We start from the raw sequence: 25,763 nt of genomic DNA, 5'->3' as shown, positions 1-25,763 counted from the left end.
TATATATATATATATATATATATATATATATATATATATATTTCTTTTTTAATATATTATTTAATAAGTTCAAGACTGTATTCAAGTACACACACAATAAAAAATTAGTAATACAATAGAAAACAAAATAAAAATTGAATAAGAGTAATAGTAATAAAATAAATGATTATTATTATTATTATATTATGTGTATAAGCATATGCAACAGACCCATCTTCCTGTTTCAATACTTTCTGAACATGAATGTCAAAAGACATTTAATTGTGTCACACAGGACGATACAATACAAAACCCTCGACCTGAAACAGTTCAGATGACGGCATTTGTTTCAAACGGGGCTAAAACTCGAAACGCTCACCGCCTCCATAACAGAGGTCAACACGACACCCCGAGAGGCTGGTCTGCGGGCCGTGAGAGAACAAGAGCACTGTGAGAGATGAAAGCCTCGTCTTAATTCAGCTGCTCTCACTCACAACAGCTGGGCCGTGTCCTGTGAAGCTCAGGCCCAAGAGCACAGCCAACAATCAAGCTAGTGTTACAGATGCGTGAGGGAAGCACGTCTGAGGTGGAAGCCATCCACACCCAGTCAGGATGAACTCCAAACCCACGTCCCATGAGCCCCGTGTCATATCAAGCTAATTTAATAAAGAGTTCTGCTTTATTGATGGCCTTTGCGCTTTATAAGAAGGTCTAGAGCGACATGAACATGGTGGAGAAAACAGAAAAGTGTAATCTGATGATGCAGGTTCAGTAACAGATTACATGTAATTAGAGCCCGACCGATATGGGGTTTTTGGGGCCGATACGATACCGATATTAGGGAGTACAAAAAAGGCCGATATCGATATATCGGTCGATATTCTTTGTGTATATTATAGTACAGTACCAGTCAAAAGTTTGGACACTTTCCCATTCGTGTGTCCACACATTTCCCCCGGGATCGCTTGATCGGTCGGCGCCGGAACGCAAATTTAACCACCCGTAACTCCCGAACCCTGGGGGCTAACGACGCGGGGGTGGTCTCATTCGAAAGCGGGCCTCTAGACGTACACTCAATTCACGTTCGAGAGGGTTCCTCAAGCTGAAGGGATCCCCCGAATTTGGTGCGGATTCGCCGCACCGTTACGGAGATATGGCCGTTCAAAGTTTCAAAGGTTTTCCATAGACTTAAGCTTCAAAAGCGTTTCATCCAGGTCGCCAGTAGCAAACAATGGAGCGCGGACTGGACAAACTAAGTAATTACACCATTTCAAGTATTTTATCTGCCTTATATGTTCTGTAAAAAAAATTTTCATATCGGCGGCATATTCGCCGATACCGATACATTGGCAACAGGCTCATATCGGCCGATAATATCGGCAAAACGATATATCGGTCAGGCTCTACATGTAATCCGGATTATGTAATCAGATTCCAATTAAGTACTTGTAATTAGATTATATTACATTTTAAAATACTTGTAATTAACATTATTACTTATTTACATGTACTTTGCATGATGCACACATTTGCAGGTTCACAGTTATTTGACGTTGGTTAATGGTCACATGACATGCAGGTAAACAAAATATTTTATTAGTAAGTGTTTTATTTCGATTGTTGTTATTTTAAAATGATTTATTTTCATTATAAAATCTTATGATTTAATATTAGCTTTTCAGTTCCTTCGCAAACCCCAGTTTGGGAAACTTTGATGTAATGTAATGTTTAATGCACTTAATGTTGTTAAATAAAAATAAAAAAGATTTTTATATCAATATGGTACAAGATTATACTATTAAAATCAATGTGATTAGCGAGTTAGGTCAAAAGTAGTCTGATTATATTATCTACAATGTGTAATGTAATGGATTACGTTACTAACTACAATATTTGTCATGTAATCTGCGATCAGTAATGGACTACAATTTGCTAGGGCGTTGCTAAGGTGATTTGAACAGTTGCTAGGTCATTACTATGTTCTGTGTGGTTGCTAAGTCATTGCTATGTGGTTCCAAAGATGTTTGGGGTTGTTGCTAGGATGTTGCTATGGTGTTCTAAGTGGTTGCTAGGGCGTTGATAAGCTGTTTTGAGTGGTTGCTAGGTCATTGCTATGTGGTTCCAAAGGTGTTATGGGTTGTTCCTAGGGATTTGCTAAGGTGTTCTGATTGGTTGCTAGGACATTACTAAGGTGTTCTGAATGGTTGCTAGATCACTGCTATGTGGTTGCAAAGGTGTTCTGGGTTGTTCCTAGGGTGTTGCTAAAGTGTTCTGATTGGTTGCTAGGGCGTTGCTAAAGCGTACCAAATGGTTGCTAGGCCATAGCTATGTGGTTGCAAAGGTGTTATGGGTTGTTGCTAAGGTGTTCTTATTGGTTACTAGGGCGTTGCTAATGCGTACCAAATGGTTGCTAGGTAATTGCTATATAGTTGCGAAGGTATTATGGTTTGTTCTTAGGGTGCTACTAAAGTGTTCTGAATTGTTGCTAGATTATTACTATTTGATTCTACTGTGTTTTGTGTTGCTGCTAGGCCGTTGCTTAGGTTTTCTGGGTGGTTACTTGGTTATGTGTTTGCAAAGATGTTCAGGGGTTGTTCCTAGGGCGTTGCTAAGGTGTTCTGAGTGTTTGCTAGGGCATTGCTAAGGTGTTCTGAATGTTTGCTAGGGTGCTGCTAAGGTGTTATGAAAGGTTGCTAGGTTATTTCTATGTGGCTGCAAAGGTGTTCTGAGTGTTTGCTAGGGCATTGCTAAGGTGTTCTGAGTTGTTGCTAGGGCATTGCTAAGGTGTTATGAAGGGTTGCTAGGTTATTTCTATGTGGCTGCAAAGGTGTTATGAGTTGTTTCTAGGGTGTTGCTAGAATTACAAAAAAGATCCAGAAAAAGATGCACATTAGCTATAATGAATAATGCACGTGACTGGATGCTCTTACCGGTGTGCTCGTCTTGCCTGTTAGGATGGTCCGTGCTTTAGATTTGTTCATGTTGAAGTTCTTCAGGTAGGCCTCGTAGATCTGCTTGGCCAGGGTTTTCTGATCGGCCAGCTGTGGGTCCTCGATCTCTCGTTCTCCCGTTAGGATTTCCGCCTTCAACCTCAGCTTCTCCGACTGTGGCATTCGCCCAAAGCGGATGGCTGTTTGCGGGATAGAAACAAGAACCTCAACTCAGAGAAAACTCTCAAATGTACGTCCCATGTAAGACTGCCCACCCAATAGTCGACTAAACGTTAGTTGACGAGAAGAGGCTTAATGCCTGTCTATTCTACACTTTTCGCGTTCCATTCCACCTCGCGCACAGCCGCGATATACTTATATTGGGCAGAATATCCAAATGTTCAGCTGTCATTCATCAACTTCATATATGGCTTATCATTTGAAAGTGTAGCAAGTAGTATCAACTTTAGATAAATGTACACTATTAGGTGCATATCCAAGTGTTTGTGTGAAGTGTTGAAGTTGTTTGCGCTCTTACTGCATGACATGGAGGCGCCGATGCGATTACTGCACAATTTTTTCCTGATAACAACGGAGACAATTTAAAATATGCCATCATTTTTGCTCAAGCAGATAAGATTTATACATCATTTGAAACCGTAAAGGGTCTACTTTTATTTGTGTGCACTAACCATATCAACAAAACGTGCTTTTGTAAAATAAAGAAAACGAACAGAATGCACTTTCTGCCATCTCTGTCTCTGAGCACTGGACAGCGTCACAAAAACGAACAGAAACTCATTGGCTACTCGCCTCAAAGACGTTAGAAATATATCTATAGAAAGCTTGAAATGTCTACTTTAAAATACTCTTTGATTATGTAATCCGTATTAAAGGTGCATTTCTCTCTAAAGGCGAGTCTACTGTGCTACGGAGATGGCGAGTCAGCATCATTAACCTCCTTCAAAACACTGTTTTATTAATGAATAAATAAAATATGTCCTTGCTATTTTTTCCAACACATTCATAGTCATTACTAGGGTTGTCAAACATACTGACTTCGGTACCAGTCGGTACTGAAATTTAAAAAATGTGACGATGCCAGCATTTCTCGCTAGCATTTTTAAGTGCTGTTGAGCAGATACTTATGTGCTTGAGCACAGAATAGGCTATAGTCTACATCAAAGGCCCCCCAAGTTTATATTTAAGTTTTAAATTAATATAAACATGCAATTAGTCGACTAATGGCTTTAATGAATGACTAGAAAAAATCTTTAATCGGGGGCAGCCCTACGTATAATGCTGCCTCTGTAGGAAGCTCTTTATATTTTGGAACAAAACCGGTATCTGACTTGCCTCTTGTGAAGTTTCTCCAGTGATATGCGGATAAAATTTGACGTGATCATTTGTGGTTAGTTCTTGACAGCCTTCCAAGAGTTCAAATCACATAAAAGTTCATCTTCGCCTTAAAAGTTAATATCCCTATTGTTGGTGTGGATAACATAAAAGTGGACTGTAAGTTGTTTCTGTAAACCTTCACTCTGCTCTTGCAAAACAACCACATGTGCTGCTGATCCCGGATGATTAATATTTGATGAAATCCAAGGCCACTATTTACACATTTTGTCAGATCAGGATGTCTGGTGCCTTAGAAACTTGCCCAGAGGAATTGAGTAACACGAGTTTAAATCTGGACTGTGTTCAGATGAATTTCATGGTGTCATTGGACATGCAGAGCAGCGGTGGGCATTATGGTGTTGAAAATTGTTTCAGCATTTCAGAAGCTCGATTTATTTAAAACAAAACCAGCAAAAGTTTTGAAGTGGAGACATTAAACTATTCAGAGTTTTAAAAAAAAAATCGATTTATTTCGCCAACGTGTTTCGGCACACAGGCCTTCATCAGGGCTTCCAAATACAAAGAAACTCATTTAAAAACAAACTTTTTTCAATTCCATTCTCTGAATAGTTTGATTTCTCCACTTCACAAGTGTTGCTGGTTTTGTTTTTAAAAATACACTTGATTTCTCCTTCCATGCACCTTGATTGTGTGAAGCTGCACCAGAATAAAAATACAACATATCAGAAACTAGATTTAGCCTGTGGTGTCCATGCAAAACTTTACTTATACAGTCTCTGCTGTCAGTAATATATGGTGCATGCAAATGCAGATATCTTTAAAACATGAATGCAATCCTAATGCAGACGCCACAACCATGCAGAGCAGCGGTGGGCATTATGGTGTTGAAAATTGTTTCAGCATTTCAGAAGCTCGATTTATTTAAAACAAAACCAGCAAAAGTTTTGAAGTGGAGACATTAAACTATTCAGAGTTTAAAAAAAAAAATCGATTTATTTCGCCAACGTGTTTCGGCACACAGGCCTTCATCAGGGCTTCCAAATACAAAGAAACTCATTTAAAAACAAACTTTTTTCAATTCCATTCTCTGAATAGTTTGATTTCTCCACTTCACAAGTGTTGCTGGTTTTGTTTTTAAAAATACATTTGATTTCTCCTTCCATGCACCTTGATTGTGTGAAGCTGCACCAGAATAAAACTAGATTTAGCCTGTGGTGTCCATGCAAAACTTTACTTATACAGTCTCTGCTGTCAGTAATATATGGTGCATGCAAATGCAGATATCTTTAAAACATGAATGCAATCCTAATGCAGACGCCACAATCCCCAACAGCTAATAAGCTTACAGTCCCTGCCTGTAAACCTCCATTGCATGACACACAAACGCATGCTAATCTCTAGGTATTATATGTATTGTTATATCCAGCAACAGGATTGCTGTTATTTTGTTGAACATGAACACAAAAACCCACATAGAACAAAGCAAAATGGAAAAAAGCCCATTTTTGGGGCGTGCAAGGTGTAAAATAGGTCAAAAGGTAGAAAGACGTCTCTTCTGTTCTCCAAGGCTGCATTTATTTTTTGTGTTCTAATATAATATAGGCATGGCTGTTTAATCATGGCTGCAACATTGGGGGCAATTATAACATTGTGTTAACCATGTTTGTCTGTGCTGACACTTTTCTGTTAGAAAATGAGCATATTTAAATGTAAAACTACATTTAAAATGTCAGTAATATATGGTGCATGCAAATGCAGATATCTTTAAAACATGAATGCAATCCTAATGCAGACGCCACAATCCCCAACAGCTAATAAGCTTACAGTCCCTGCCTGTAAACCTCCATTGCATGACACACAAACGCATGCTAATCTCTAGGTATTATATGTATTGTTATATCCAGCAACAGGATTGCTGTTATTTTGTTGAACATGAACACAAAAACCCACATAGAACAAAGCAAAATGGAAAAAAGCCAATTTTTGGGGCGTGCAAGGTGTAAAATAGGTCAAAAGGTAGAAAGACGTCTCTTCTGTTCTCCAAGGCTGCATTTATTTTTTGTGTTCTAATATAATTTAGGCATGGCTGTTTAATCATGGCTGCAACATCGGGGGCAATTATAACATTGTGTTAACCATGTTTGTCTGTGCTGACACTTTTCTGTTAGAAAATGAACATATTTAAATGTAAAACTACATTTAAAAATTATTAGTGTTGCACATTAAACAATGTGTTGCAATGGATATTATCTCCACTTGATCTCATTGAGTTATTCTTTTAATAATATCTTGTATCATTTCATCAAAGTTTGGTTAAAGACTGTTCTTGACTCATCAGCTGATTAATGTATTTGAGTAAAATATATATTTAAAAAAATTAAAATCTAGTTACCACTAGAATAGTTGCTAGTCCTCTGCAAAAATAGAAATAGACTTTTGCTTTTTGAATGCATATGATGCCTGACATCTAAAAGAATTTGAACCATATACAAAAAAATATCTTAAGCAACATTATTAGATACTACAGCAGTTCAATTATTGCTTTGAGGTAGGCTTTTATTTGAGATACAGTGGGTTAATATGACTTATTAATTTAATATAATAGTGTTGTCCTTATTAGTGAAAATATATCAATTGTATTATTAATTAGTGCACCTATATTTGTTTCTTGTATCAAAAGATAATAACGTTGGAATTGAAAATAATACTTTTTTTCAGGATTCTTTGATAAATACAAAGTTCAAAAGAACAACATTTAGTTGAAATATACATTTTTGTAACATTAGAAATTACTTTGCTGTCACTTTTTTGATCAAATTAATGCATCCTTGCTGAATAAAAGCATGAATTTCTTAAAAAAAAAAAAAAAGGAAAGAAGAGGTTTATCCAACAGGATGAAGGGAGTGGCGAAGATCGCCGGTTTTTACTTTCACAGCAAGTCTAAAGAAAAGAATGGAACTAATCTGTTTATTTAGAACTCTATTTAGTCTCTTTTCCAACACATATTACAGAGACTACTTCCATCCAACGGACCAAAGACACCGTAAAATGCTCATTTGAGCAGCTAACCCACATCGCTGTGAGGAATGGGGTCGGGGTGTGTGTTTTCAAGAGTCCACGGTTCGGATTACGGACTTCGACCATAGCACGACTTCAGCACATGCCTTCGCTGATCACAAAGCCTGTGAAAGATGAGCAGTTCAGCAGGCCTGGACGTGTTAGCGGGCCTCATAAAAGATGACCTTTGACTCCAGACTGAAAGCAATGGAGAGGTCATCGCAGGAAGTCAATGCACTGATATCTCAAGGACAAAACAACCAAACGCTCTCATGTTAGATCATTTAGTCAAAGATTATCCAGAACGTTACCGCAACATCAAGTCCGTTAAAGGAAGATCGTTTAAAGGAACGGTTCACCCCAAAATTAATTTGTCACCATTTACTCATCTTGTGCTGTTCCAAACCTTCAGTGGAACACAAAATATATCTGTATAGAGGTGTAAATATATTTTCAGTCTCTGAATTGAGCTTTTCCATTTAATAAGCAAATGGTGACCACGTGTTGTCAAACTACAAACCTGGCGAAACACCATAAAAGTAGTTCACACTACTAATGCGCTATATTTCAAGACATGACTGAAATTTAAACCATGCATTATTTTGCAATTCCTCAAAAAGATGTTCAGATGGCCAGTATTTATTTTGGACCTTGCCACAACACTTGAAGAATTTAGCCCTATAGTTGAATGGTAATTTCTCATGGGGACGTCTGTAAAAATAAAATTGCATGGATAACACTCATGCATTCGGATGGCGTTTAATTCATGGTGGAGGAGCAGTAAACACAATTTCTGTTATTGCTTAGATAAATAATAACAAGTTCATATTACATTTAATAGTAGGAAATACTATCTTATTTATTATTTATTTAAATATCGTATTTATAGTTTAAATGGTTTTCCGTTTTGCATTTTATCTCTCAAAATGTCATTTTAAAAATGTGGAAATTACATGAATAAGTTAGCGCAAACTATTATTTACATAAACTAAACTTATGACTCAACTACTTGGTCAACTAGTCAGGGTTACTGTCATTAACTAAAACTACAACCATAAAAAACATTTTCACTACTAAATAAGTGTTAACTGAAATAAAATAAAATGTACAAAAAATTAAACTTATTTCAGCTATTTGTCAAAGCAGTTTATATTTCTTATTTTCAATTAGTTTCACTTTAAGTACTTAAATAACTAAAGATGAAATACATTTAATAAAAATATAGACAAAACAACTAACAGACATGACAAAAGCACACAAAATTACTCAAATTAAAGTGAAAACAGAAAATATAAAAATAAAATTAATTACAAATACTAATAAAATGATAATAGTATCGCAATGATACTAAAATAACACTGTAACTGCAATAACACTGATTAGTTGTGCAAACCCTAATATAAAATTCTATATAATAAATATTATTAATACAATAAAAAAAAAAAAAATTGCATAAAAATTGCAAAATGATAATGTCCCACTTCACGTGATTTTGTTCTTTTTTCCACTTGCTGCAGTGAAGCTGTGACGAAATATTATTCTTGTAAACAGTTTCCAGCATTTCAGTAATAAAAGTGTCCATATTTAAAATATGTGCACATTATCATGAAGCTCAACTGTTATTGTACAGTAGGCAGTGATTTATGAAACGACTTTTGGATTGATCCATTCCCATAAACTGAGAGATGTGTGCGATTAAATTACCACACGGCCTTAATGTTTGTCAAAAACCATTTGAAAAGGAATTTTTATGCAGACGGTGGGAGAAAAACACCAAAATGCTTGATTCGGACGGCAGTAAAATCACAGACTAGCCTCTGCAAATGTTGAAATTAGACGACAAACAATCAAATGACCATCAGAATTGGGCTTTTGTTTGCCACACTCACCATTGTGGGACATGCCCACTGACAGGCACTTCTGAAAGCGACAGTATTGGCACTTGTTTCGGTTCTTCTTTTGGATCTTACAGCGGCGTTCACATTTATCGTACTCCAGTTTGAGGCGAATGGTCCGGCGGAAGAAACCCTACAAGAGGCAGAAACAGAAATCCAGTTGAGCTCATTCTGACTAAACAAGAACGACACACATTCCTACAAGCATTTCCAAGCCAACACAGATCAATGTAAGGTCATCGCTTGCTCTAAATATACCCCTTAAAGACAACTCGTTCCATTTTAAGTTCATATCTTGCTAATAAACGGGCCAGAAATTCATGTACACAATCCAAACCAGGCGTTTCAGGAAATAGCTTGGCAGCACATTGGCAGGTTGTGTTCGTCCTCATTTGTCCTTGGATCCGTCTGGGTTTCCTCTCTTAGAAACACAGCTTCTGCCTTCCAGGCACGGTGACAGAGATTCAAAATAGGAATGAGCTTGACAAAATGACCTATCTTTAATATTAGGAGTGAACGGCATGATCAAAATCTTATGATAAGCATGGAAGTGCAGTTATTCTTGCTGGAAAAGCATAAAAAACGTTCTTCCTCTTGACTTGTTCTGGACATGCTTCGCTCTGTATTTTTGTGTTGCTCATAAATATAGTAAATATAGCTGCACAAAATACACTACCATTCAAAAGTTTGGGGTAATATTTAAATTAAATTAAATCAATATTTTGAATTCAGCGAGAATGCATTCAAAATTGACAGTAAAGACATTTATAATGTTATAATCAATTGTAATAATAATAATACTAATACATTTTATTTATAATGTGCTTTTCTCACACCCATTGGGCTACAGCATAGTAAAAAGACAAGTAAAATACAAATAATACAGTATATAATACAATATAAGACAACAATCAGCAGAGCGGAGAGGACGAGAAGGCATTCTCACTAAATCACAAACATAAGAAGGGGCCATTCCATGTACAGCTTTATAAGTTAAAATATGTGTTTTAAACTCGATACGTGATTGGATTGGAAGCCAGTGCAAATTACAAAGGACACCACTGATGTGCTGACGTGAGGATGTGTGAGTAAGAACACGTGCTGCTGAATTTTGAATGTATTGCAAACGTTTAATAGAATTTGCCGGTAGGCCGATGTAAAGTGGATTGCAGTAATCAGTTCTTGAAGTGATAACTGTGTGGATGAGCCTTTCCGCATCAGGTGTAGAAAGGAAAGGAAAGGCCTAATCCTAGCAATATTTCTGAGATGATGAAACGCCGATGTGAGCCTCCAGTGTCAAGTGAACATCAAACATCAAGAGCTTGTAAAGACGGCAGTACACTATTAAAAATTCTGGGTTGTTTCAACCCAACTTTGGGTCAAATATGGACTAACCCAACCTATTTAAATATCGTATTTATAGTTTAAATGGTTTTCCGTTTTGCATTTTATCTCTCAAAATGTCATTTTAAAAATGTGGAAATTACATGAATAAGTTAGCGCAAACTATTATTTACATAAACTAAACTTATGACTCAACTACTTGGTCAACTAGTCAGGGTTACTGTCATTAACTAAAACTACAACCATAAAAAACATTTTCACTACTAAATAAGTGTTAACTGAAATAAAATAAAATGTACAAAAAATTAAACTTATTTCAGCTATTTGTCAAAGCAGTTTATATTTCTTATTTTCAATTAGTTTCACTTTAAGTACTTAAATAACTAAAGATGAAATACATTTAATAAAAATATAGACAAAACAACTAACAGACATGACAAAAGCACACAAAATTACTCAAATTAAAGTGAAAACAGAAAATATAAAAATAAAATTAATTACAAATACTAATAAAATGATAATAGTATCGCAATGATACTAAAATAACACTGTAACTGCAATAACACTGATTAGTTGTGCAAACCCTAATATAAAATTCTATATAATAAATATTATTAATACAATAAAAAAAATAAAAAATTGCATAAAAATTGCAAAATGATAATGTCCCACTTCACGTGATTTTGTTCTTTTTTCCACAAGCTGTGACGAAATATTATTCTTGTAAACAGTTTCCAGCATTTCAGTAATAAAAGTGTCCATATTTAAAATATGTGCACATTATCATGAAGCTCAACTGTTATTGTACAGTAGGCAGTGATTTATGAAACGACTTTTGGATTGATCCATTCTCATAAACTGAGAGATGTGTGCGATTAAATTATCCCAACTTTGGGTCAAATATGGACTAACCCAACCGTTGGGTTAATTTTTTTAAATTAAAATTTTAACCCAAAAGTTGGGTTACTCCATATTTGACCCAAAGTTGGGTTGAAACAACCCAGTGTACAGAGCTGTTGTCCATAGTCAAATTAAAGTTCCTACATTTGTGGATGGCTGCTGGTGTGCCAATAAGAAGAGCCTCAGTCTTAGAGCTATTCAGTTTTAAAAAGCTGTGATGCATCTACAATTTTATGTCCTGCAAACATTCAGAAAGGATTGTGGAACTGACTGTAACATCAGACTTTGAGCTGATGCAAATCGTCAGTATAGAAATGATACCCAAGACCGTGCTTCCTAATGATTTGCTCCAAAGGAAGCATATTAAAAAAGTATAGGACCCAAAACAGACCCCTGAGGAACACCATATTGGACCTGGCTAATGTCAGATTTGTTGTTTCCCAGAACAACAAACTGGAATCTATTTGTAAGGTAGGATCTGAACCATTTAAGCACAGTACCAAAAATACTGAGCTAACTCTTAAGTCTATCAAGCAATATAGAGTGACACACTGTGTCAAATGCTGCGCTCAGATCTAACAAAACCAAAAGGGTTGAGGCACCAGAGTCAGCTGAGACGAGGAGGTCATTCATGACTCGAACCAAGGCGGTCTCAAAACTACATCCTGATCTAAACCCAGATTGGAAAGGTTCTAAAAGCTTGTTGAGTGACAAATGAGAATGTAGTTGTGCCACAATAACACGTTCCAGGACTTTAGCTAAAAAAGAAATACGTTTGTTAGATCAAACGTATCACACCCAGGCTTTTTAAGGATTGGTGTGATAGCTGCAGTCTTAAGTTCACACGGAACAATCCCAGTAATAAGAGAGGCGCTCACAATATTCATTATGAGGGGACTGGTTGTCAACAGACACCCCTTAAGAACAGCGGTTGGGACAGGGTCAAGAATACAAGTGGTTGAGTTCATTGTCATCAATAGTTTTGAGATGCAATCAATGGTAACTGTTGCAAAACTAGAAAACAAAGTCACAGGAATACTGGGCGGAAGAACCTCAGGGAGCACAAACTCAGGGGAAGAACCAATAGACTTCAATTGTATCCACAAAAAAATTAAGAAACGTGTTACACTGCTGAACAGAAGAACATGTGGGTGACTTACTTGGTTTTAGATTTTTAAGTCTTAAAAATATTTTTTGGATTTGCAGCACCATCACTTATAATGTGTGAACCGTATTGAGCTCTTGCCACCTTAAGGGCTTCACTGCACTGAATTAAGTGTTCGTCATACTTGAGCTTATGGACAGTTAACCCTGATTTTTTTTGTATTGCCGCTCAAGTTGCCTAATTTTAACCTTGAATGTCCTAAGCTAATAGAAAATAAAAACAGACACCCCTTAAGAACAGCGGTTGGGACAGGGTCAAGAATACAAGTGGTTGAGTTCATTGTCATCAATAATTTTGAGATGCAATCAATGGTAACTGTTGCAAAACTAGAAAACAAAGCGATATTCTAGTGATAACAGCACTCCAACCGTTTCACCGTTTGTAGCACTCTGCTTGCAGTATTTCTCACAGCAAGTGTCATGGCGGACGCTCAAATCCACTGTAATTTTATAAATAATAATGTTTTTGTGTCATGGAATGAAATTTTATTTCTCTCTCTCTCTCTCTCTCTCTCTATATATATATATATGTATACAACAGTTCTTTCTGGTCCTCGAATCTGATTGGCCGAGAGCCTTTTCCAGCGGTGCAATATTCTAGTGATAACAGCACTCCAACCGTTTCACCGTTTGTAGCACTCTGCTTGCAGTATTTCTCACAGCAAGTGTCATGGCGGACGCTCAAATCCACTGTAATTTTATAAATAATAATGTTTTTGTGTCATGGAATGAAATTTTAAGAGATTTTTAGTCGAGATCGTCTAGAATTTGCCACTGGCTCTGATGTCTCCATAGCGGTTAAACATGAGATATAATTAGTTTTGGGTAAATCTAACGGGCGGTCCTTGGTCTCATTAATATATTATTTGATTATCTATTATCAAATATGATTAAAGCCATAGGTGATTACCTACAGCGGAATCACAGCCGTGCTGATATACAGCCATATCGCATTGCAACTTGTGTGATATTGCTCATATATGTGACCCTGGAGCACAAAAGCAGTGTTAAGTCGCTGGGGGATATTTGTAGCAATAGCCAACAATACATTGTATGGGTCACAATTATAAATTTTTCTTTTATGCCAAAAATCATTAGGATATTAAGTAAAGATCATGTTCCATGAAGATATTTTGTAAATGTCCTACTGTAAATATATCAGAACTTAATGTTTGATTAGTAATATGCATTGCTAAGAACTTCATTTGGACAACTTTAAAGATGATTTTCTCAATATTTAGATTTTTTTTGCATGCTCAGATTCCAGATTTTCGGCCAAATATTGTCCGATCCTAACAAACCTTACATCAATGGAAAGCGTATTTATTCAGCTTTCAGATGATGCATAAATCTCAATTTCGAGAAATTGACCCTTATGACTGGTTTTATGGTCCAGGGTCACATATACAGTATATCTTACCAACAAATCATTTATATTCAAACTTATTTGATAATGAACCACTGCTGAAACCCAAGCCATTTGAAGCCATAAGCTCCAGCTTGATAGCAGAGCGTTATTCCCTGGAAAGAATAAACAGGCCAGTTCCTAAGGTCATAAATGCATCCAAAGCATGAAATCAAGCGGCTTGCACAATTTGGCGAAGTGCTGAAAATGACCAGCGGTTTGCCAGCAGAGACTCAAAGAGCAGGCTGGCAAGAAGGGACGGGGTTGTAAAAACGAATCGCTGTTGCTTCACTCATATTGAGTCATGTTGTCCCTAGAAACACTTCAGTTTCGAAAGGGAGATTAGATGGGGAGATACACAGGGAGATGGAGAGGCACCAGGGACCGGAGGAAGAGGAGGAGAGGTCGAGAAATGCATCCAAAGCATGAAATCAAGCGGCTTGCACAATTTGGCGAAGTGCTGAAAATGACCAGCGGTTTGCCAGCAGAGCAGAGACTCAAAGAGCAGGCTGGTAAGAAGGGACGGGGTTGTAAAAACGAATCGCTGTTGCTTCACTCATATTGAGTCATGTTGTCCCTAGAAACACTTCAGTTTCGAAAGGGAGATTAGATGGGGAGATACACAGGGAGATGGAGAGGCACCAGGGACCGGAGGAAGAGGAGGAGAGGTCGAGTCGAGGACAGACACATGCGGAGTGACCGTCCAAATCACGGGCATCAAACATGATTGAACAGATAGAGACGCAGAGAATTGAGTTATTATGAAATGGATAGTTACGGCTCGAAAGTCTGATTCAAAAGCTATGTTTGTTGTAAAGCACATCAATTGAATTCTATATTGATATTAGGGGCGGGAATCTGATTCTGGGCGTCACGATCTGATTCCAAAACGATTATTGATTTAAATTAAAGAATTAGTTTAACTACTTGAAGTATCTAATATATACCATTTTTTATTTAATTATAAGTAATTTTTAAAAATATTACAAATTAATAATATTTACTGTAATTGTTTAAATTTAGTAATTTTCTAAATATAGCTTCAAAACATAAGCTAAATTTAATTTAATATTTAATTTTTAAAATGATAAAGTACTTTATAATAATTACTGTAACTGTAATATAAAAAAAAGTTCAAAACATAGTCTAATTTTTGAAATTGTTAATTTATACTATTTTTATTTTATTATTTCATTACTTCAGTACTTTTTAAATAATTACAAAACATAACAATTAATTACAAATTAACAATAATTGTTTTCATTCAAGTAATTCTCTAAATATAGCATCAAAAGAGACGACAAGCAAATAATCAATAATAATGAAGAATAAACATATTACAAGAAATAAACTTGTAATATAAATAAATAAAGAGTGCCTTATGTCTAAGAGTTCAAGTATCTATACGTTTCCAGTACGTATTTAATTAAAATAAATGTTTAAAATAATTACAAATTAATATTAATTACTGTAAATATAAATATAGCTTCAAAAAATAGGCTAAATATTTAATTTATACCATTTTATTTAATTACTTATTTAATTACAAGTACCTTTTAAACAAAACAACTACAATACTTATTATTAATTTGTAATTAAGTCATTTTCTAAATATATTTAATTGAATATTTAATATATACCTTTACTATTGAATTACTTAATTTATAAGCAATTTTAAATTTAGCAAATTAATAATAATTGTTTTCATTTAACTAATTTTATAAATATAGCTTCAAAACAGAAGCTATAAGGAAATAGTCAATAATAAAGAAGAATAAAGAAATATGCCATATAATTAAGTACTAGAGACTTTCAGATATAAGTACTTTTTAAAGTAATTACGAATTAAAAATAATTGCCGTAATTGTTTTATAATTTAATATAATTTTCTAAACAAAGCTTCAAAACATGGAAATATTTAAATATTTAATTAAATATTTAAATTACATACAAGTACTTTTTAAAAATAATTACAGATTATAAATATCTTCAAAGCATATAGTACAAGCAAATAGTCACTAATAAAGAAGAACAGAGAAATATATAATAAGAATCGTAATGAATCAGAGAATCATTTTTTTTCTCCCAATTCTATTTAATATGCAAATGTGAATACATATTATTATGTATACTTTTATTGTACCCCCTTGACTGGCATAGCGTTCTTACTCCAGCTGGTGTGGTCATATTAGAATTAGTATTAGAAATGAGTGTAAATAAGTATAAGCCAGTATGAATGATAAACACTGCATCATCATTATATCACACAGGCTTTATTTAACTCTGCAGCCGTGGCCTGAGACTCGGCTCAAGCAGTCACATACTTCACAGCCGAAGATGCACCTGTCGCCCGTGTTTGAACATCAGGGTCAAGGCCTACCAATGAATGAATAGCATCCTATGATTCTTTGTGAGCAATTGAGAGGCAAATGAATTTGCAAGTGAAGTGAGAAAACATACACACAACCGTAAAGATAACAATTTTACAGAAATATTATGAGAGATGTAATGCAATCATTGTTTGATCAATATTCATGAACGATATTTACACTTTGGGAATCAGCTTCTTAATATCAGGTATACCTGAAAATATTCTGATAATATATGATAAGATTCCACTTTGCCATCATTGATTTCTAACAACAACAACAACAACAATAATAATAAAAATATCAACAACAACAACAATAATAATAATAATAAAAATATCAACAACAACAACAACAATAATAATAATAAAATAACAACAACAAAAATAATAACAATAAAAATAACAAATAATAAAGTTATTATTGTTGTTAAAATAAATAATAATAATAATATATGATAAGATTCCACTTTGCCATCATTGATTTCTAACAACAACAACAACAACAATAATAATAAAAATATCAACAACAACAACAATAATAAAAATATCAACAACAATAATAATAAAAATATCAACAACAACAACAATAATAATAATAATAAAAATATCAACAACAACAACAACAATAATAATAATAAAATAACAACAACAAAAATAATAACAATAAAAATAACAAATAATAAAGTTATTATTGTTGTTAAAATAAATAATAATAACAATAATAATTGTTATAATTCTTGTTATAATAAATAAATAAATAAATAATGACAATAATAATAATTATTATATAATTTTTTATTGTTATTGTACATATTCAATTTTGATTCATGTAGTCTAATGAATATTTAACACAAAACAAATAAATCAACACTAAAACATCAGTTCTGCATATTATCAGGTAAATATTCTGGCAATGTATTAAAATATCTTTCTAACTTTGCTAGAACAGATTTTTAATAATAATAATAATTATTTGAATTATGAATTATTTTAATTTTCTTTTGCACATATTAAGTTTGATTAATATAGTCTAATGATTACTAAAAATTAAACTTATTATTATTATTGATGTAGTCTTAAAATTATTTTTAAAAAAACACTAAAATATTGGATCAGCTTATTAATTGTCAGGTAAATATTCTGGTAACATAAATATAATGATTTAAAATAAATAAATATACAAACAAATCAATAAATATTATTGTTTAACTGATGTAGTCTAACGATTCTTTACTAAATGACTAAATCAACTCTTAAAAACCACATTAAAACACTTCAAAATGCATTAATTTGCCCAAACAATATAATGGTCTGTCTGGCCTTTACGTTCATAAAGACACACTGTGGTAAGAACACAGCCAGGCTTTTTTGTTGCTCTTCTGACGGCAATATTATGACTAATGTGTGAAGTCAACAGATGCTCCTCTAGACACAGATATGAGGGCAAAACATCCTCTGTGACCTCAAACGAGGCCACCGAGGCTAATGTGTGTGTCCTGGGGCTTTACCAGGCCAGCAGTGTGTGAGAGATGATATACAGACAATCTTCAGCCTCTATACTTCATACATATACACATACTCATTCAGCACGCAGTGTCTTCGTGAATTATGGCAGTGTACAGACGTTATCTACAGGCCTTAAAGAGACAGCAGCAAAAGGCCGGCTCTCACCTTGCAGCCCTCACACGCGTGAACTCCGTAGTGGTATCCTGACGCGCGGTCCGAACACACGCGGCACCCCAGGGTCAGAGAGGTGCAGGTGAACTCGTCCTGTCCCGCCGGGCCACCGTACACACCTGACGACGGGCTGGACGCGGGAGTCAGTGCATCTACACAAGAGGGCAAACAAAACACATGAAAATGAGCTAGAATGCAGAAAGAAAGTCAGTGTCCTTCAAAAAAAATAAATTCATACTTTAAAATGATCTAGAACACCATTGTGACCCTGGACCACAAAACTGAAATTGAGATTTATACATCATCTGAATAACTAAGCTTTCATTGATGTATGGTTTGTTAGGATCGGACAATATTTGGCTGAGATACAACTATTTGAAAATCTGGACTATCTATCTATCTATCTATCTATTCATCCATCCATCCATCCATCTATCTATTCATCCATTCTTCCATCCATCTATCTATCTATCCATCGATTCATCCATCCATCCATCCATCCATCCATCCATCTATCTATCTATCTATCTATCTATCTATCTATCTATCTATCTATCTATCTATCTATCTATCTACACATACATACATAATCATTTACATGCATGCATACATATGTATATATTTCAAAATATTATATTAAATATGATAAGTTTTGCAGTGTAATACCAGAGAGTCTTTAGTGTGACGTTACTTTGAAGTCTTCTAATAATTACTCAAATATTTAAAAGTCTTCACTTTTCTGCCCATTTTTAAGCCTAAGCTACTTTAGAAACCTGTTTACCTCAATTCCAATCCACTGCTCTGCCTCTCTGCTGCCTCAGAAACCGTTCCATGATGTCACTTCCTCATTTCTCAAGCGTTTTAACCTCAACAATCCTTTTCTGTCTTTGATGGCCTGATTTCTTACAATTCAGCACTTTTTTGTGCTTTGTGTGACTGTTACAAGGTCAAACAGCAGGTTGAGATTCTGAAATTAATCACATTTGGGAATATAAAGTTTGTTGACAGAATTGATTCCACTGAGCTTCTAGAAATAAAAACTAGGTCAGCATTCCAGAACCACAAGCCACTGATGAGCAACCGAAAACCACTAAAACACTTGAGAATCTGCACATACATCAAGTCTGATCAATCTTGTGAATATGCGCTGAATGCAATGAAGAAAAACTTACATTTCCTGCCTGACAGTAAATAAATATGAAATAATTATGCTGCATAAAATGTAAATGCCCACAACATTTTCTATGCAATTACATGAATGCAATTTTTTAAATATTTTATAATATTAACATATTTTTATTATACTACTTTAAAATTATTTTTAATCATTATTTTTGCTGTTTTCCAAAGAAAGAAAGAAAAAAAAAGAGTAAGCGTCCATAAAAGACGATGCATTTGAGACAAATAAATCAACAATAAAATATTATACTGATATTAGTTATCAGATTAATATTTTTGATAAAATATGAAAACATCCCACTTTGCCAATATTGATTTTTAATAATGCTACTACTACTACTACTATTATTAATAATAATAATAATAATAAGAAGAAGAAGTATAAATAAATAACACATATTATAATAATATTTAATATTGTACATATTAAGTTTTGATTGATGTAATAATGATTATAAAATAAATAAATAAAACAACTCTAAAACATCAGTTATACATAAATAAATATTCTGGTTATATATGAAAACATCCCACTTTGCCATCATTTTAATTGTAATAATAATAATAATAATACTAATATTTATTATTAATTATTTTAATAATATTATTGCTTTTATTATTAATTGTTCTTATTATTATTTTTATTATTGCTGTTATTTATTATACAAAAAAAATATATTATTATTTGTTATTATTATTAATGTTGCCATCATTTTAATTGTAATAATAATAATAATAATAATAATATTTATTATTAATTATTTTAATAATATTATTGCTTTAATTATTAATTGTTCTTATTATTATTTTATTATTGCTGTTATTTATTATACAAAAAATATATTATTATTTGTTATTATTATTCATGTTTTTTATTTTGTTATAATAAATAAATAATAATAGCAGCTATTATTATTATTATTATTATTATTACCAATATTGTACATATTACATTTTGATTGATGTAGTCTAATCATTATTTAAAAAAAAATAAAAACGTAAACATTAGTTCTGAATATTGAAGAAAAGTAACACTCTCTTTTGGATATTTCTTGCATGCATTTTCTGTTTTTATCCTATTGGCAAATTGTTTACTTTCTTTTTTTTTTTCCATAAGCATAAATGTAACAAAATTACAATGCGTACAATATGTCAACAAAGCATTCATATCTGCATTTGCTTACTTGTGTTGAGTATGTTTTTGGCTTTCTACTGGAGCATGGTGTGCTTTTCTGAAAAAGTCTGCATGTATTTGAGTGGCAGCGTTTGTGTACCTAACGCAGTGGAGCTCTCCGATCCGGAGCCCAGACCCGACGACTGGTTCTCGGTCACCTCCAAGCTGCTGAGAGCGTCCTCCTCCATGGACTGAGAGATGTCCTGAAGCTCTTCCATTCCCCCGATGAAGTCCCGGCACAGAGGACTGTCCAGCACGGAGTGGTCCAGCGGAGACGGGGGGCTGTAGTGCTTCTCCATGTCTACCATGCTGGCGGACAGCGGCAGAGCACCAATCACACATCAGCCTGAAAGCAGACGAGAGGAACCACATGGAGATATTAAACAAACTTCACTGTATGCAAATGTACTGTAACTGTTGCACATGGTTAGACATTGGCAATAGTGATTATTTTTTAATTAGCTTTTATTTTATTTTATTTTTAGTATTTTGGTTATGTGCTTTTAAAATATATATATTTGAAATATTATTAGTGCTGTCATCCAAAATAAAAGTTTTTTGCTTACATAATATTTTAACACAATTTCCTACAACTTGTTTCACTTCTGTTTCAGTTTTTATAACCATTTCTTACTATGTGTAAGTTTTATTTTAGCATTTAAGTAGTAGTAATAGTTTGGCAGTGTTATTTTTTAGGATTACTGATAAACTACTGTCGTTTGATTTGTATTATTTGTATTTGTTATTTATTTTAATTTTAGTTAAATTATGTCTGAATTTATTCTGTCTGTATAGGTCTTTTGTTAAGTTTTAGTTTTATTTCATTTGAGTTATGTTAATACTTCAACAAACTAAATGGAAATGAAATAATATATATATATTGAATTTATAAATGTGTATGTACATATACAGTATGTGTGTGTGTGTGTGTGTGTGTGTGTGTGTGTGTGTGGTTGTGCACACACATATATGAAGTTGTTTTTTTGGTGTTATGTTAGTGTTATGTTAGAATCATTATTATACTCATACCTTTTGTTCTTTAATATTTTCAATAGTTTTTAGCTTTATTTTTTGTTTTTCATTAAAATTTTAAGTTTTGAAATTTTGTTGTATGCATTTGTCATTTTTATTTAATTTCTTTATTTTTAAAATGTGTATAGGTAGTATTTATAAAGTTTTAGCTTTTAGTTTTGGATCTGCTTTTAGTTGTTTTAATGCTACAATTGATCGCTTCTGTTGTCGCTTTGGATAAAAGCTTCTGCTAAATGACTAAATAAAAAAAAATTAAAAAATAATATATGTGTGTGCGCTGTGTACATTTATTATGTCTATATAAATGCACACACATGCATGTATATATTTCAGAAAAATATGTTATGTTTAAATATATTTATATATAATATAAATATATACATGAAAATACATGTAAATATTTTCAAAATATATACTGTATGTGTGTGAATTTATATATACATAATAAATATACACAGTACACTAGGGCTGTGTATCACCAGGTGGTCTTTGGGTCGTTATATTTCTCACAGATTTCTGCAAATATGGTTAAGTTCGCCCAAAATAGCCTAAACGTCTGAGTTGTGTCTGCCTGACACAGAGAGAAAATCAATGAGCAAAACAAGGCTGCCGAGATTTAGTCACTCATGACACAATGGAAGTGCAAACTAGAGTTCATCTGAAGGTTACTTGATCACATGACTTCAGAGCGAGTTTATAAATGACACACGTACAAAAAAGCAAAGCAGTACAGTAATAATTTCTAAAATACAAGTGTACTGAATAAAGCAAATGTGTTACTATAAACTTGAACATGTAAGTTCATAAGATAGTATGAAAAACATATACTGGAGAACTACCTCAAAGAAGCCTATATTTGGGAAAAGTATTTAATAGGCAACTCTATTAAAAGAGTAAACACAATTACAAGCCAAATATACTTTCATATTATACTTTTCTTAATCAAAAGAGTACAAGTAAACCAAATACTTAAACTTTTCTGTATACTTGTCTGTACTGGCCAAGTATTCTTTCTTACTATTTTTCAGAAGTATATCTTAAGAGAAAGATTTAGTATAAGTAGAGGTCAAATATACTCAGACTTTTCTTTATACTTGTCAGTATAAGCAAAGTATACTGTACGTAGAATACTTAGTATACTTCGTATATCTAGATCAAAAGATTTAGTATAAGTATAGGTCAAATATACTCAGACTTTTCTTTATACGTGTCAGTATAAGCCAAGTATACTTAGAGTACTTTTCTGTATATTCATCAAAATAGGCCAAGTACACTTAAAATACTTAAAAATACTTTTCTGAAGTATATCTTGATCAAAATATACTGTGCAAGTACAGGTCAAATATACTCAGACTTTTCTTTATACTTGTCAGTATAAGCCAAGTATACTTAGAGTACTTTTCTGTATATTCATCAAAATAGGACAAGTATACTTACAATAATTAATCAAAGTATATCCCGATCAAAATATTCTGTGCAAGTAGAGGCCAAATATACTCAGACTTTTCTTTATAGGTGACAGTATAAGCCAAGTATACTGTACTTAGAATACTTAGTATACTTTGTATATCTAGATCAAATGATTTAGTATAAGTATAGGTCAAATATACTCAGACTTTTCTTTATACGTGTCAGTATAAGCCAAGTATACTTAGAGTACTTTTCTGTATATTCATCAAAATAGGACAAGTATACTTACAATAATTAATCAAAGTATATCCCGATCAAAATATTCTGTGCAAGTAGAGGCCAAATATACTCAGACTTTTCTTTATAGGTGACAGTATAAGCCAAGTATACTGTACTTAGAATACTTAGTATACTTTGTATATCTAGATCAAATGATTTAGTATAAGTATAGGTCAAATATACTCAGACTTTGTTTTATACTTGTTAGTATAAGCCAAGTATACTGTACTTAGAATACTTAGTATACTTTGTATATCTAGATCAAATGATTTAGTATAAGTATAGGTCAAATATACTCAGACTTTGTTTTATACTTGTTAGTATAAGCCAAGTATACTGTACTTAGAATACTTAATAAAAGTATATCTCGATCAAAAGATTTAGTTTAAGTATAGGTCAAGTACACTTCGACTTTTCTGTTTACTTGTCAGTATATGCCAAGTATACTAAAATACCATATAATAGTTGTATATCTTTAGTATTAAGTACAAGTATAGGCCAAATATACTTTTGTATACTTGTCAATATAAGCAAAGTATATCTCGATCAAAAGATTTAGTATAAGTATAGGTCAAGTACACTTCGACTTTTCTGTTTACTTGTCAGTATATGCCAAGAATACTTAGAGTACTTTTATGTATATTTATCAAAATAGGACAAGTACACTTAAAATACTTAAAAATACTTTTCTGAAGTATATCTTGATCAAAATATACTGTGCAAGTACAGGTCAAATATACTCTGACTTTCCTTTGTACTTGCCAGTGTAAGCCAAGTATACTGTACTTAGAATACTTAATAAAAGTATATCTCGATCAAAAGATTTAAAAGTAGAAGTAGAGGCCAAATATACTCTGACTTTTCTTTATACTTGTCAGTATTAATGAAGTGTACTTAAAGTACTTTTCTGTATATTCATCAATATAGGCCAAGTACACTTAAAATACTTAATACTTTTTTGAAGTATACCTCGATCAAAATATTTACTGCAAATACACTTAGACTTTTCTTTATAATTGTCAGTATAAACCAAGTATACTTAGAATACTTAATCTTTTGATGGAGATTATCACTAAGTACAAGTACAAGTATAGACCAAATATACAGTACTCAGTATAGATACTGTATAGTTGTCAGTATAAGCCAAGTATACTTAGAATACTTAATAAAAGTATATCTCGATCAAACAATTAAGAACTTAAAAGGTAGACTGAAAGCATACTCTCTAATTTTATGTACTTATCAGAGATATACGTATATACTTGGCTTACTGACAAGAACACAGAAAAGTCTGAGTATATTTGACCTATACTAAGGCTTTTCTGTATACTTCTCAGTATAAGCCAAGTATACGTAAGTACATCTCAGATACTCTCATACTCTTATTTATTTTTAAAGTATACAAATAACACACTTTAATAAACTTATTTTTTGTATGGTAGAGTTTCTGAAGATGCCTCAACAATGTTTCACACTGTGCTCAGAGTTGCTCAAGATGCCAAAGTCTGAGATGATGTGAGCTGCTCTAGATATTCATTTTACAGCTCTAGACTTCTACTGGATGACAATTAGTGACTCATTTGGGGCTGTTTTTATCTCTCCTGAGGAATTTTAGGAGAAACATCCGAGACAAAGTTCATACTGAAAGTCATATTGTCTTTTACTAAAGTACAGGTTCAAGAATAAATGGTATTTCCATGGTATTTTTTGCATCTAAATACACAGAGATTTAGACTAAAGGAAAACCTGAGATTGGAGGAGCTGGAAGTGACAGTCATGCTTGACTGACACGATCATATGTGACAATAACAAAGATAGAAATAGACAGACAGAAACTCATTCACTCACACTGAAGAGCGGCAGCAAGAAAGAGGGGAAAACACTCTGAAGATGGGAAACAATGAGCCAGAGGAGGAGGAGGAGGACAAATACAGCAGACCTTTGTGTCTGTCGGGGGTCAAAGAGGGACACGGCGCTCTCAGTCAGAGACATTCAAGGTCATCGACCTACAATGAGGTCAGAGACCGACCGAAATCTTACAAAAATGTTACAAAAAAAAACCTCAAAAGAAGTAAAGGTCAAAATACAGACAGAATCAGGGTACCTGTAGTTATAAATATGGATTTTACTATATAATTATTTGCAAATTTTGGATTAATAGATCAAAAGTAGGGTCGAGAATCTATAGTACACTGTAACCAAATGGATGGATGATGGATGGATAGATAGATGGATAGACAGACAGACAGACAGACAGACAGACAGATAGATAGATAGATAGATAGATAGATAGATAGATAGATAGATAGATAGATAGATAGATAGATAGATAGATAGATAGATAGATAGATAGATAGATAGATAGATAGATAGATAGATAGATAGATAGATAGATAGATAGATAGATAGATAGATAGATAGATAGATAGATAGATAGATAGATAGATAGATAGATAGATAGATAGATAGATAGATAGATAGATAGATAGATAGATAGATAGATAGATAGATAGATAGATAGATAGATAGATAGATAGATGGATAGATAGATAGATGGACAGACAGATAGATGGACAGATAGATAGATAGACAGACAGACAGACAGACA

The 25,763-nt window shown here is 33.3% G+C and overlaps 1 protein-coding gene across 2 annotated transcripts in view; it reads right to left on the bottom strand.

Annotated features, from left to right (window-relative positions):
- The window catches only part of LOC107558597 (peroxisome proliferator-activated receptor alpha-like), a 35,832-nt gene that overhangs the window by 2,556 nt on the left and 7,513 nt on the right, over positions 1 to 25,763 (bottom strand). For both annotated transcript variants that reach the window (XM_016242257.1, XM_016242258.1), the window contains exons 2-5: positions 20,535 to 20,780; positions 18,076 to 18,233; positions 9,215 to 9,353; positions 2,910 to 3,109 (exon numbers count right to left, since the gene is read on the bottom strand). In XM_016242257.1, coding sequence (XP_016097743.1) covers positions 2,910 to 3,109; positions 9,215 to 9,353; positions 18,076 to 18,233; positions 20,535 to 20,742 — 705 coding nt within the window. In that variant the 5' untranslated portion in view covers positions 20,743 to 20,780. The remainder of the gene's footprint in view (positions 1 to 2,909; positions 3,110 to 9,214; positions 9,354 to 18,075; positions 18,234 to 20,534; positions 20,781 to 25,763) is intronic.

This window comes from Sinocyclocheilus grahami, unplaced genomic scaffold (genome assembly GCF_001515645.1).
Source record: "Sinocyclocheilus grahami isolate Dianchi unplaced genomic scaffold, SAMN03320097.WGS_v1.1 scaffold651.1, whole genome shotgun sequence".
Classification (NCBI taxonomy): Eukaryota; Metazoa; Chordata; class Actinopteri; order Cypriniformes; family Cyprinidae; genus Sinocyclocheilus; species Sinocyclocheilus grahami.
This window is presented reverse-complemented; position numbering and strand designations above follow the sequence as displayed.